This window comes from Salmo trutta, chromosome 33 (assembly GCF_901001165.1).
Source record: "Salmo trutta chromosome 33, fSalTru1.1, whole genome shotgun sequence".
NCBI classification, from domain to species: domain Eukaryota; kingdom Metazoa; phylum Chordata; class Actinopteri; order Salmoniformes; family Salmonidae; genus Salmo; species Salmo trutta.
The window spans coordinates 1,413,771-1,429,077 of record NC_042989.1 but is presented as its reverse complement, the minus strand read 5'-3'; the positions used below and the strand labels follow the sequence as shown (position 1 = coordinate 1,429,077).

The following is a 15,307-nucleotide window of genomic DNA, read 5'->3' as shown; positions in this document are numbered from 1 at the left end:
AGAAACACGAGCAATGGACATTAGACCAGTGATAATCTGTCCTTTGGTCTGATGAGTCCAAATTTGAGAGATGTAGAGTAGGTGAACGGATGATCTCTGCATGTGTGGTTCCCACGTGAAGCGTGGAGGAGGTGTAATGGTGTGGGTGTCACGCCCTGATCTGTTTCACCTGTCCTTGTGCTTGTCTCCACCCCCTTCCAGGTGTCGCCACCTCTTCCCCATTATCCCCCGTGTATTTATACCTGTGTTCTCTGTCTGTTTGTTGCCAGTTTGTCTGGTATGTTTTTCAAGTCAACCAGCGTGTTTTCCCGTACTCCTGCTTCTATTCTCTTTTTGCTATTCCTCCCGGTCTTGACCCTAACCTGTCCTGTCTCTGAGCCTGCCTGCCTGACCACTCTGCCTGCCCCCGACCATGAGCCTGCCCGCCGACCTGTACCTCTGCCTCCCTCTGGATTACCGACCTCTGCCTGCCTTGACCTGTCTACTGCTTGCCTCTGTTGGAACATTAAACCTTGTTACTTCGACAGTCTGTATCTGGGTCTTACCAGTCTGCATCTGGGTCTCTGACAGTGGGGGGGCTTTACTGGTGACGCTGTCAGTGATTTATTCAGAATTCAAGGCACACTTAACCAGCATGGCTAACGAAGCGTTCTGAAGCAATACGCCATCCCATCTGGTTTGGGATTAGTGGGACTATCATTTGTTTTTCAACAGGACAATGACCCAACACACCTCCAGGCTGTGTAAGGGCTATTTGACCAAGAAGGAGAGTGATGGCGTGCTGCATCAGATTACATGGCCTCTACAATCACCCGACCTCAAACTAATTGAGATGGTTTGGGTTGGGTTGGACCGACAGCAATTTAAGAAACTTTCAAAGTTCTTGAAATGTTCCGGATTGACGAAGTCTTAAAGTAATGATGGACTGTCATTTCTCTTTGCTTATTTGAGCTGTTCTTGCCATAATATTGACTTGGTCTTTTAGGGCTATCTTCTGTACACCAACCCTACCTTGTCACAACACAACTGATTGGCTCAAACGCATTAAGAAGGAAATAAATTACATTTACATTTACATTTAAGTCATTTAGCAGACGCTCTTATCCAGAGCGACTTACAAATTACACAAATTAACTTTCAACATGACACAACTGTTCATTACAATGCATTCCAGGTGACTACCACATGAAGCTGGTTGAGAGAATGCCAAGATTATGCAAAGCTGTCATCAAGGCAAAGGGTGGCTACTTTGAAGAATCTAAAATCTAAAATATACTTTGATTTGTTTAAACAATTTTTGGGTTACTACATGATTCCATATGTGTTATTTCATAGTTTTGATGTCTTCACTATTATTCTACAATGTAGAAAATAGTAAAAATAAAGAAAAACCCTTGAATGAGTAGGTGTGTCCAAACTTCTGACTGGTACTGTATATACACATATTTAAAGAAATATATTTTCCTTTGTTACTTTCTAACCCTTCCACCCGTCCCCTAATTGGAGAAAAACTACTGAACAACAACGCTAAGGCTTCTACTTCCAGCTTGTACATACTATATACATTTTCTGTGCAAAGTCTATTTTACAATAGTTATATTTTGTTTGTTTTTTCTCCTGTCCTTCCTCTAACCTCGTCCTCTCCCATCTATTTCTTTCACAAAAGTTCTGAACCTATATACATTTTATGAACACATTGTTTTACATTAGTCATCTTGTTATTAGTTGTTATTATTCCCAACCTATTATTATTATTCCCAACCTTCAGCTCCATTCAACCCCTCCCATCTATCTCTTAACACCATCCATATTGGATTTCTATTTGCAATATCTTTTTCAACTGGGGTGTGATATTTCATAAAAGTTTTGAACCTTTCTATTCTCATAATTTCTACAGATTTTTGATAAAAGTATTATTATTTTATTGATCGATTGACTAAAGCTGTGTTCGAATACTTCATATTTTGGCGAATTTAGTACAACAGTCGGGAACTTTTGGCATACTAACTATATCCATACCATGACCAATAAGCTACGGTTAGTGCAGTTGGTACGAGTATTCGAACACAGCTTATGACTTTTCAAGTCATCCAGTAGTGCTATCTGCAGAGTTAGCTCCAGGTAAATGTTGCAATTCTTCAGCCATTCCTGAACCTGCGACCAAAAACAAGCTACATATGGACAGTACCAAAACAGATGATCTAATGTTTCTGTCTCGTCGCAGCAAAATCTGCAGAGCTGGGAAGGTTGTATCCCCCATATATATAATATTCTATTGGTTGAAAGAATTTTGTGTAATAATTTAGACTGAATAATTCGAAGTTTTGAATCCGGCGTTGTTTTGCGTATCAGTTTGTCAAGGCTTTGGGTAACTGGTGAAAAGGAGTCAGGTGCAGGAGAGCTGAGATGCGTGGACAAGGTATTTAATACACGGCCTCGGGGACGACCCGGATGACGAGGCGCAGGGTGATCCGGATGGAGACGGTGGAACTCCTGCAGCATTGACGGGTCCAATACGTCCTCCAACGGCACCCAGCATCTCTCCTCTGGACCGTACCCCTCCAACTCCACGAGGTACTGAAGGCCCCTTGCCCGACGCCTCGGGTTCAGTCTCCTCGCTGCCCAGATGTACTCCAGATTGCGGTGGTCAATCCAGATGAGAAAAGGGTGTTGAGCCCCCTCAAGCCAATGTCTCCGCGCTTTCAAGGCCTTGACGACAGCCAATAGCTCCCGGTCCCCCACATCATAGTTTCGCTCCGCCGGGCTGAGCTTCTTTGAAAAGAAGGCACAGCGGCGGAGCTTTGGTGGCATACCCGAGCGCTGAGAGAGCACGGCTCCTATCCCAGCCTCGGACGCGCCCACCTCCACTATGAACGCCAAAGAGGGATGCGGATGAGCCAGCACGGGAGCCGAGGTAAACAGAGCCCTCAGGTGACCAAAAGCCCTGTCCGCCTCAGTCGACCACTGCAGCCGCACCGGTCCCCCCTTCAGCAGTGAGGTGATGGGAGCCGCTACCTGACCAAAGCCCCGGATAAACTCCGGAAGTAGTTGGCAAACCCTAGAAACCGCTGCACTTCCTTTACCGTGGTGGGAGTCGGCCAATTATGCACAGCTGAAATGCGGTCACTCTCCATCTCCACCCCTGAAGTGGAAATTCGATGCCCTAGGAAGGACACGGACTGGACTTGGAAGAACAGACATTTCTCAGCCTTGACGTACAGGTCATGCTCCAACAGTTGTCCATGTACCCTGCGCACCAAGGACACATGCTCGGCGCATTTAGCAGAGTATATCAGATTGTCATCGATATACACCACTACACTCTGTCCATGCAGGTCCCTGACAATCTCATCTACAAAGGATTGGAAGACTAATGGAGCATTCATGAACCCGTAAAACTTGACGAGGTCCTCATATTGGCCTGATGTGGTACTAAACGCCGTCTTCCACTCGTCTCCCTCCCGGATACGCACCAGGTTGTAAGCACTCCCGAGATCCAATTTTGTGAAGAAGCATGCCCCGTGCATTGACTCGATCGCACTGGCTATGAGAGGCAGCAGGTAACTGTACCTCACAGTTATCTGATTAAGGCCTCGATAGTCAATACACGGGCGCAGACCTCCATCCTTCTTCTTCACAAAAAAGAAACTCGAGGAGGCAGGTGAAGTGGAGGGCCGACTGTACCCCTGCCCCAGAGATTCGGAAACATATGTTTCCATAGCCGCCGTCTCCTCTTGCGACAGGGGATACACGTGACTCCTGGGAAGTGCTGCATCTACCAGGAGATTTATCGCACAGTTCCCCCGTCGATGGGGTGGTAATTGTGTCGCCGCCTTCTTACAGAAGGCGAGAGACAAATTGGCATATTCAGAGGGGATGCGCACGGGGGAGACCTGGTCTGGACTTTCCACCGTAGTAGCACCGATGGAAACCCCTAAACACCTCCCCGAGCACTCTCGTGACCACCCCGTGAGAGCCCTCTGTTGCCACGAAATAGTGGGGTCATGGCCAACCAGGGTAGACCCAGCACCACGGGAAACCCAGGAGAATCAAAAAGGAAGAGACTGATTCTCTCCTTGTGACCCTCCTGCGTAACCATGCCCAGTGGAGCGGTGGCCTCCCCAATTAGCCCTGACCCTAATGGTCGACAATCTAGGGCGTGCACAGGGAAGGGCATATCCACAGGAACAATGGGGATCCCTAAACTATGAGAAAATGATCTGTCAATAAAATTCCCAGCTGCGCCTGAATCTACTAGCGCCTTATGCTGGGAATGCGGGGAAAACTCAGGAAAATGAATAAACAAAAACAGGTGAGCAACAGGGGGCTCTGGGTGAGCCTGATGCCGATTCACCTGGGGTGACACAAGAATGCCCTGCCTGCTGCCTCGACTCCAAGAGGAACCTCCTCAGCACCGACCGGCAGTGTGCCCTCTGCGGCCACAGATGGTGCATGGAACGGCCCCTCCTCCGGTCGCCCTAAGTGCAGCACCTCCCAGCTCCATGGGCGTCGGAGCGGTGGTGCTGGGGGATGGAATCGACCCCGATCTGGACGTCAGCGGGTGGCCAGCAGGTTATCCAGCCGGATGGACAGGTCCACCAGCTGGTTGAATGTGAGAGTGGTGTACCTGCAGGCCAAATCTCGACGGACGTCCTCGCGCAGACTGCACCGGTTGTGATCGATCAGGACCCTGTCAGGTAGAGCGGTTGCCAGGTAGAGCTCTAGCTGGAGCAAGAACCCCTGACATCCCGTCGTCGTTCCATCATACTCCCTCGGGAGGGCGAGCCGAATCCCACTGGGACCAGGTGAAGGAGGGGTGATTATAGGTGAAACTGGTGGTGCTGATGGAGACGCTGGAGGCACTCCTCTTCTCTCCCAGCGCTCCATGGTTTGTAGAACGCGATCCATGGCGCTGCCGAGATGCTGGAGCATAGTAGCGTGCTGCTGGACTTGCTCCTCGACCCCTACTGCAGGGGCGCCTGCTCCTTCTGACTCCATTGGTGGTGCGTGTTTCTGTCAAGGCTTTGGGTAACTAGTGAAAAGGAGTCAGGTGCAGGAGAGCTGAGATGCGTGGACAAGATATTTAATACATGAAAAACACCAGTATAGAAACAATACAACGGTGCGTGAAATATACCGGTACCACAAAAATTACACGGGTGCATATTACAAAACCCGGTAACAAAATACCAGCCGTCAGATACAGCCATCAACATAGAACAAACACACACAATTACATGTTGGAAACAGAGGGTTAAATAATGAACATGTAATGGGGGATTTGAAACCAGGTGTGAAAAACCCACAGACAAAACAAATGGAAAATGAAAAGTGGATCGGTGATGGCTAGAAGACCGGTGATGTCAACCGCCGAGCGCCGCCCGAACAAGGAGAGGGACCGACCTCGGGGGAAGTCGTAACACAGTTCCATGTGCCATGGAATCGGTACTTAAATATCTCTTCCCAACTATTTTGCAATCTATATGGCACAGCAGTCAATTTTTTTGGTCCTTAAATTAAACTGGTATACTTATTTATTTATCACAATTTTCTTTAACCAATTATTGTCTTTAAGGCATGCCCGCCAGACATGTTCCCTACTTTTTCCCCCTTCCACTTTCCTCTTCCATTTGTGTGATAATGCTGGAATTAGTTGGTTGTAATTTTGGGTTTCCATATATTTTTGTTAGCTGCATGTGTGACATAACTCCACCAGTCCTATTTATGATATAATTTACAAAGATTATACATTTTTTACATTTTTTATCTTCTTTTAATTTTTATTTTTTTTATCTATTAGTATATTTGAGTTTAACCACAATATTAGTTGTATTATTTGTTCTGTTTTTATTCTGGTGGAGTAAATATAAATTGCAACCAACCTATGGCTTCTTTTAAAAATAGCAATATTTGGGAGATTATTTCCTTTTAAAATAACTGAAAGTGCGAGGTTGTAATCTGAATAAAGTGAAAAAGGCCATTCTTGAACATGGGGTGAGACATTCTTACTAATTTGCTAGAGAACCAGTTCGGATGTAAGTATAACTTTTGTATGACTGAAGCCTTTAGTGATGGGTTTAGTGCTTTAATATTTAATCAGTTCTGTCATCCAAATTCATATTCATTATCATTAGGAGACCTTATTTGTTTATATTTGGCACTGTACATTTAAGGAACCCATAATGTATGTTATGTGCTCAGTTTTGTCACACCCTTAGTATACAAATCCATCTTGTGTGTTGAGCAGAGGATGCATAAAAGAAAGAGAGCAAGAAAGGGAGAGTTGGAGGTGGGGATTATTAAGAGAAAGAGAAATGGAGAGAGGGATGACAAGGAGGAAGAGGGAGAAGGAAACAGAATGAAAGAGGGAAGAACAAGACGGGAAGAGAGACAGTGTGTGTGTGTGTGTGTGTGTGTGTGTGTGTGTGTGTGTGTGTGTGTGTGTGTGTGTGTGTGTGTGTGTGTGTGTGTGTGTGTGTGTGTGTGTGTGTGTGTGTGTGTGTGTGTGTGTGTGTGTGTGTGTGTGTGTGTGTGTGAGTGTGTGTGTGTGTGTGTGTGTGTGGCTACAGAGACTACAGAGCATTCCAGGATTAGTGTTAGTGAGTGGAGGAGTGCAGCATGTCACCCACACCTCTGTGTTGTTTGACTTGGCCAGCCAACATGAGAAGGCTCCTTCAAGACACACACACACACACACACACACACACACACACACACACACACACACACACACACACACACACACACACACACACTGTAGTCTGCCAACAGGAGAAGGCTCCATCTCATTCAACACCAGGCCCAGAGCTCACAATTAGCCCCAAACTAGCAACCAACGGCAACTAGCCAAAAACATATTAACTGCCGGAGAGGCAGCAGGACGCTGGATGAACTAATCTCCTTTTCCTCTCTTCTCGTCTCTTCTCTTCTCTTTTTTCTATGTTCTTCTCTCTCGCTCCATCCCTTGATCACCTTGTTGAGTATGTTCCTTGCTGGCTCTCCTTTTGCACTCCTCCCTTTGTCCTACCTAGCATGTGTCCCTATGCCCATCTTCTTCCACTTGCCCTTTCCCTTAAATTTTTACCCTCTCCCTCTCTATTACTTTATCTTTTCCATTACTCTCCCTCACTGTGTGTCTCTCTCTTTCCTACGTCTCTCCATCTTTTCTTTCTTCCTCTCTTCCTCCATCCCTAACATGGGGAAAGAACTGATTGTTCATTAGAGAAACAGAAAACCTATTAGCTAGCCTAGTACAGGGCTAGCTGTCCTGGGGCACTGTTTGTCTTGGCTTTGTTCACTCCGCTGTATGCTGCTGAATTTGCCATTGACATATTTATTACAACCAAGAGAAACACACACACACACATACACAATGGCACATGCATGAGTACGCAAGCACACACACTTGCGTATACACACACATATACACACGCACTGGTACATAGACATGCACATGCACACACACACACACACACACACACACACACACACACAAACACACACACACACACACACACACACACACACACACACACACACACACACACACACACACACACACACACCCTAGCCTGCCAACTGGCCCCATATCCTGATCATTAGCGAGATTATACTTTCCTGAAAAATATGCAATATTAATTCACGCGTCATTAACTTCTGTGTGGAAACTGAGGGAGCAGTTAAGCGTCTCTGGTGGTGGGATGGAGTCTCACTGAGACAGAGAGAAGCAGATTCCAGATCAGTTTACAGCAGGTTGGTGTCTGTCTCTTTTAAGGAGAATCACTTTACCTGACAGGTCTTAGATCAGAATATAGCAGGTTGATGTCTGTGTCTGTTAAAGATATTCACTTGTACTTGACAGGTTCTACAGTAGATCAGAATATAGCAGGTACAGTGTCTGTTTTATTTTTGGCGATTGAGTCCTCAGCATACATAGACACACAGGCTTTACTCAGAGCCAGTGGCAGGTCATTAGTAAAGATTGAAAAAAGTCTATAGCAGGTACGTTTTTCTCTGTTATAGACATCATCCTGTGGAACTAGCTAAAGCAGGTACTGGATTAGTGTTTGTCAATCCTGGTCCTAGGGACCCTAGTTTCCCCCCCTAGCATTATTACACCTGATTCAAATAAGCAACTCATTATCAAGCCTTTGATTAGAATCAGGTGTGTTAATGCTACGGAAAAAACTAAAACCCTAACCCTAACCCTAGTGAAGTTAATGACAGCCACTAGCTACAGCCCTAGTGAAGTTAATGACAGCCACTAGCTACAGCCCTAGTGAAGTTAATGACAGCCACAAGCTACAGCCCTAGTGAAGTTAATGACAGCCACAAGCTACAGCCCTAGTGAAGTTAATGACAGCCACTAGCTACAGCCCTAGTGAAGTTAATGACAGCCGCTAGCTACAGCCCTAGTGAAGTTAATGACAGCCACTAGCTACAGCCCTAGTGAAGTTAATGACAGCCGCTAGCTACAGCCCTAGTGAAGTTAATGACAGCCACTAGCTACAGCCCTAGTGAAGTTAATGACAGCTGCTAGCTACAGCCCTAGTGAAGTTAATGACAGCCACTAGCTACAGCCCTAGTGAAGTTAATGACAGCCACTAGCTACAGCCCTAGTGAAGTTAATGACAGCCGCTAGCTACAGCCCTAGTGAAGTTAATGACAGCCACTAGCTACAGCCCTAGTGAAGTTAATGACAGCCACTAGCTACAGCCCTAGTGAAGTTAATGATAGCCACAAGCTACAGCCCTAGTGAAGTTAATGACAGCCACTAGCTACAGCCCTAGTGAAGTTAATGACAGCCACTAGCTACAGCCCTAGTGAAGTTAATGACAGCCACTAGCTACAGCCCTAGTGAAGTTAATGACAGCCACTAGCTACAGCCCTAGTGAAGTTAATGACAGCCACTAGCTACAGCCCTAGTGAAGTTAATGACAGCCACAAGCTACAGCCCTAGTGAAGTTAATGACAGCCACAAGCTACAGCCCTAGTGAAGTTAATGACAGCCACTAGCTACAGCCCTAGTGAAGTTAATGACAGCCACTAGCTACAGCCCTAGTGAAGTTAATGACAGCCACCAGCTACAGCCTCATGAAAAGACTCTCACTCCTTTCTGAAGCCTCCTTGGCTTTTTGAAGTGTGGTTTTTTGGTCTGCTCCATGACATGGTTGTTCCTGGTGTCTACTTTGTTCTATGTTGTTCCTGAGATGCTAAGATACTCAATTGTTCCTGCCACAACCAGCACATTGAAGAAGGTTTATGTATGCATGTTAGAGCTGACAGATGAACACTCTACTGTAGCTCCAAACATGTTTGGTCGTTGCTGCTTTATTGCATAACGCTCTCACCAGCTGGGTGAGGAATTCACTAGGCTCACTTCAAAGACATACCGCACTTCTCTAATATAACCCTTTGGGTTTTTTTCGTCCCTCTTTCCCCCCCCTTTCTCATCTCTCCATCTCCCCCTTTCTCATCCCTCCATCTTAGAGTACGAGGAAGAGGAGTGGAGCGTCTGGTCTCCATGCAGCGTCACCTGTGGCCATGGCAACCAGAAGCGTATCCGTTCATGTGGTTATGCGTGCACGGCGACCGAGTCCCGGACCTGTGACCTGGACAGATGCCCAGGTGAGAGAGACACTTATGTAATGTCATCAACAATGGCCATGTTTCGTGGCTGTGTGATGTCATCAGACCTTGCCTGTCTCTGGTTGGGTCCCAGTAGTTCCAAATAGCATCCTCTATGTGCCGCCTTTCCTTCATGATCACTGATTTCAAAGGACTTTACACGTGTTAAAGCAACAGGCTAAAACGTATCCAGCCTTTCATATATTAGTGATCAGTTCTACAGTGATCGTACCATTAGGCTTTTCCTAATAGGTCTGCCTGATGCTTCTAGTACAGGGCTCTTTATATCAGTACAGTAGTTGGGACTTGGACAAACGTGATGTTGATCCCTGTTAGTGTGTTTAGTAGTGAGCTGCCTGTTCTGTTGCCCTCCTGCAGAGTCCTGGTGTGTACACAGCTCCATGTCTCTTTTAAAATGCTCAATGAAGGCTCGTACTGCTACCCAGGAAGGTGTGTGTGTGGGTGCGCGTGTGTGTGTGTGTGCGTTGGGCATAGACAGTCCCCCTAGTCATATCAACAGCTACTCAGAATTTTTTTTTCTCCTTTGCCTACGGTATGAGGCTATCCATTCAGCAGGTTTCCTAACCAGTGTCTGCGTCCCCTCTCTCTGTAGATGACCTGTTAGCAGTGACTGAGCTGATACCTCTGGAGACAACAAATGGCACTGACTCCCTCGACACAAGTATGTTTGTTGAAATGTGTATATGACAAGTTGGTTTGTGTGTGTGTGTGTGTGTGCATGCGTGGCTGTGTATTACCTGGTTGTCCCTTTTTCTGTAGCCAACGGCTCGTTCTAGTATTTGGGGGGCCTTAATGGTCTGTTCCGTTTAGGGGGGTTTAAACTGTTCTACTGCAGGAGTCCAGTTGGGGTAGTCAGAATTTTCCCTCCCTCCACCGCGTTAAGGATTGCTCCACCGAGATTGTTACAAAGCCCATGAAAAACCCAACTGTTCCTCCAAGAAATGTTTGAATTGCTTTTTAGTTTGTCTTTTATTGCTCTCCCTACGTCTGGCACAGGCCAGTGAAAGGGATAGGTCTTTTCACTCTGGGCAAAAATAACAAAGAATGCGCAACAAAAACATAACAAGATAAAGTGTCAAGTTTTTTTTTGCTCTTTCCCCAATCCACTACGGAACATAAATGTTTATAATGAATAGGTTCCAATTTGACCGCAGCCTCCAACATTTTATTCTCTAGCACCGACTATGGCTTTGTTTTTTAACCCGCTCTCATTTGCTCTCCATGGTCTTTGAGAGCTTTGCAGCCCCCCGGTTCAAAGTAATGGGTTTTAATGCGCTGAAATCACTCCTTTATGCTTGGAACGTCTCTCTAGTTTCCTCAGGGTTACCAATGCTGTCTTAGCTTATAATCCTCCCCGAAAGTCATCTTTTTATTACGGCCAAAACCTGAGCTGTCGAGTGGTTGATTACCGTGATTAGTATGCATTGTAGTATTTCATAGGTATATATACTGTATATATTCTATGAGCTGGAAAATGTACAAAATATGATCCGAATCCATTTTTTATTTATATACGCTGTCACGCCCTGAACTTTCGCACAGATCACCCATTGACATCTATGCATGATTTGTGTGAAACATCACATTTTCAATGCGTTATCACGGTTGTGATAATGGATGGACCCAGGCGCAGTGTGTGTTGAGTTCCCCATCTTTATTTGCATTGAAAATGCTAATCCTCCATAGAGAACGAAGGGCTCTCTATGGTGTTGTAGGTCAGGGCGTGACTAGGGGGTGTTCTAGTCGATTCATTTCTATGTTTGGGATTGAGTATGGTTCCCAATTAGAGGCAGCTGATTATCGTTGTCTCTAATTGGGGATCATACTTAAGGTGTCCTTGTTCCCACCTGCTTTTGTGGGATATTGTTTTGTGTGAGTGCATTCTGCACCACGTCGTTCACGGTCGTTGTATGTTTATTGTTTTTTGTTTAAATTTTCACTGCAAATAAAGATGTGGAACTCAACACAACGCCTTGGTCCGACCATTATCACGACCGTCACATACGCATTGAAAATGTGATGTTTCACACAAATATGCATAGATGTCAATGGGTGATTTGTGCGAAAGTCCATGGTTTGTTTGTGCCTCAAGCTACGATTCAACTCTATATGTTTGCATCACTTATAGTAGCAGGTGCTTAGTGTATGTTTCTGTGCTTATTGATAGTTAATTGATTTCTGCTGATCATTGATTGATCCTTGTCGATTGACTTGTGGTATCGATTGATAGTTTATTCATCATCTGTTGACTCCTGTATGATTAATCTCCTCCCCAGACGTGGACAGCTGTGAGAAGTGGCTGAGCTGTAAGAACGACTTTCTCCAGAAGTACCTCCACCAGGTGCTGACCGAACTACCCAGCTGCCCCTGCTCTTACCCGTCCGAGGCCGTCTACAGCGCCGTCAACATCTTCGACAAGACGCTGCGTAAGACCTACCGCTGGCGTGACGCCTCCGGCCCCAAAGAACGGCTAGACATCTACAAGCCCTCCGCTCGCTTCTGCACACGCTCCATGCTCTCCTTCGACAGCACCACACTGGCCGCGCAGCACTGTTGCTACGATGACCACATGAAGCTGATCACACGGGGGAAAGGGGCGGGCGCGCCAAACCTCATCAGTACGGAGTTCTCACCGGAGCTGCATTACAAAGTGGACGTGCTGCCCTGGATCCTGTGTAAAGGGGACTGGAGCCGCTTTCACTCTGTGAGGCCGCCCAACAACGGGCTGCAGTGTGCTCACAACCCCACAGAGGATGTGTACCAGGCTGAGCTAGTGGAGGCCCGTGAGTACTGAGGGAGGAGAGGGGGAGGAGTACTGAGATCCTGAGTGGGGAGAGAGACACTTGGTTCCAATGGCTCTATTGGATTTGGGCTTGGGCCACGTACTGAATATATTGTGTTAACTATCAGTTGCTTTGGATGAAAGACCTGGAGACCCCCTCCCCCTTATTCAGTGTTTGGTCACATTATGGTACAGAGTTTAGTGAATACCGAAATTTTACATTTTTCTAATCAGGCAACCCGGCAGCCACCCATCCAAAATGGAGTCAAGTTGAGTACTCTTATCTGGAGTGGGTGGGAAAACTCTAAGAGCGTCGCGTCTTAATGGCGCGTTGTTATGACATCATCACCATCAAGCATTTCCTCATTGGATGACTCATCAGAATCCACCTGCCAATTGGAATATGCTTTCCCATGGATAACTTACTGTGGTGTTACGGGAAGAGAAAAAAACAACTATTTTCTAACTGGTAATTTATTGCTTGTGAAAGTCTGGATTTTGGAGAGCGTTTTTTTGGGCTACACTCAAAAAACAAGAAAAAAAAACACTGGTTTGTAAACGTTGGGAAATTTTAAAGAGGGAGAGACTGCAATTAGATTGTCCTAGTTCTCTCTGACACCCCTCAACCCACCACCCCATAGACTCACATGTGCTGCTGCTATTGAGAAAAGGGATGGGGGGATGGGTACAGGGGGATGGGATGGCTCAGTGGTTGCCATGGGCTGTTCCAGAACCCCTGAGGGAACATGGAGGAACATGGATAGTGTATTTATTGGACTCATATTGGGCCTGTATTGTATTTACTCAAATACTCTGTCTCATGAAAGGAATTCCTGTCAAGCTGCTAAAATGGGGATGAATTCAACACAGAATGTTAGTTGTTGTTTGTCTTAGACTTGAAGCTCTCTCTCACAATCTCTGTCTTCTTTTTATCTACCTCTCCCTCCCTCCCTTCTCTCTCTCTCAATCTCTCCCTATCTCTCTCTATTTCTCTCCCCAACGCTCTCTCTCTCTCTTGGCCCAACTCCAGTCGGAACAAAAAAACAGACTGATCAAGCACAGCCCCAAGATGCATTGTGCTTTTCTTACTTTGTTATTTCATGTCAAGCCACATATTTCTTTGGAGATGTTGACCCCTAGAACTCTATTGTGTTATTCATCCAGTCATATCCAGTATCAGAAGACCAGATACTCATCCTCCTGAGCCATTTGGCCGTAATGCTCCGTCAGATAAAGTTGCACTGGGTCATGGTTAGCTAATCCTGGGGGAAACATAAAAATACATTGTTGAAACCTTGAAGGTCTCTCTGTCTCTCTCTCTCTCTCTCTTTCTCTCTCTCATCGACAGACGCACCGCTTGTTTTCCTCCTAAGGATTGCTCCATCGTTTAATCTGATCCATAATTGAGCCGTATTGAGATGTTTTCCTTTTATCGCCTGTAACAAGTCACGGTGTTGCATTCCTCGCAACCCGAGACACTCAGAGAGACAGTCGTAGAGGTGCTGGTGGAGAGGGAGAGAGGTAGGAGGGAAGAGGGGGAAACACTTGGTAGGGGGGCTTGAAAGGAGAGAGAAACTTGGACTCTCTAGGGGTGAGGGGGAGGATGGAGTGAGGCTGGAGGTAGAAGTGAAGGTGCAGGAGAGGGGTGTCTGGGCTCAGTTGATGCATGGAGGTCCTTTCTCCAGAGAGGAGTGGGAGTTGAGCAGAGGGGAAGTGGAGAGACATCTCTGTAAACAGTGGAACCCTTTGAAGAGCTCTCCCCTTCACTGGTGTCCAAGACCTGCTGCCTCTCCCCCTCTACCCTGTCTTGTTGCCTGGTGTTGTTTTTAGGTCTTAATACTAACCCTGGTTATCAGACTGAGTGCCATTGAGAGATGTTGAGGCTGAACACATCCTGAAAGAATAGTGTTGATGGACAGCTCTCCCTCTCCACACTGCAATGACAACAGCAGAAACAATACACAACATTTGGTGTTACACACTCAGTCACTCTCTCTCTTATTTTTACATTTTAGTAATTTAGCACATGCTCTTATCCAGAGGAACTTACAGTAGTGAGTGCATACAATCTTTATACTTTTTCATTCTGGTCCCCCGTGGGAAATGAATCCACAACCCTGGCATTGCAAGAGCCATGCTCTACCAACTGAGCCACACGGGACTTATCCTCTCCTTCCCTTTTTTTTACTCTAATTACATCCAGGTCACCCGTGATACAAGTCAATGTTCGACGTCCATCCACATCTGACGACGTCGGGAAATTATGTGTAAACCGGCCACTAGGAGCAATAGTGAGCACTGTTACCTTCAAGAAGGTTTTGGTTTTGCTATGGTGTTGTGGACGGGGATTGGGCGTAATCATCTGCCTCTGATTTCAAAGGTTGCAAGTTCAAAACCAGCAATGGAAAGTATTTTTGTTTTTAAGGGTATCCCAAACTTTCAACCTTACCTTAACCATTTGGAGTTACTGCCTAACCTAAGAATTTGGAGTTAATGCCTGAGGTTAACCGCTAACCTTAAACATTTGGAGTTAATGGCTAAACCTAACTTGAAACACTTTGAAATTTGACATTTGGAACAACTTCTGAATTTGACGTTTAAGAAACATGGATGAAAGTCTAATTCTGACGTGAGACTGTGGGAGCTGGTAGCTCGATTGCTCCTTTTCTCCTTCCCTCCCTCTCTCTCTCTCTCTCCCTCACCCTCATCCATGCCCATTCATAACTGGCTCAAGTTGGCATAGGGGAATTCTCTGTAGGTTGTCATCAGGCTGTCACTAAAGACAAACACAGACACACACACAGTCAGGCAGCCCTCCAGTATTCCCTCAACGTCCTGCACTCTGCCATATCGAAGCCAGTTAAGCGAATAGGGTTT

The 15,307-nt window shown here is 46.1% G+C and overlaps 1 protein-coding gene across 1 annotated transcript in view; it reads left to right on the top strand.

The window, feature by feature from the left end:
• Positions 1-13,727, top strand: part of LOC115172054 (isthmin-2-like) — a 54,423-nt gene extending 40,696 nt beyond the window's left edge. The window contains exons 4-6 of the mRNA XM_029729252.1: positions 9,490-9,627; positions 10,241-10,309; positions 11,925-13,727. Coding sequence (XP_029585112.1) covers positions 9,490-9,627; positions 10,241-10,309; positions 11,925-12,442 — 725 coding nt within the window. The 3' untranslated portion in view covers positions 12,443-13,727. The remainder of the gene's footprint in view (positions 1-9,489; positions 9,628-10,240; positions 10,310-11,924) is intronic.
• The last annotated feature ends 1,580 nt before the right edge of the window (positions 13,728-15,307 follow it).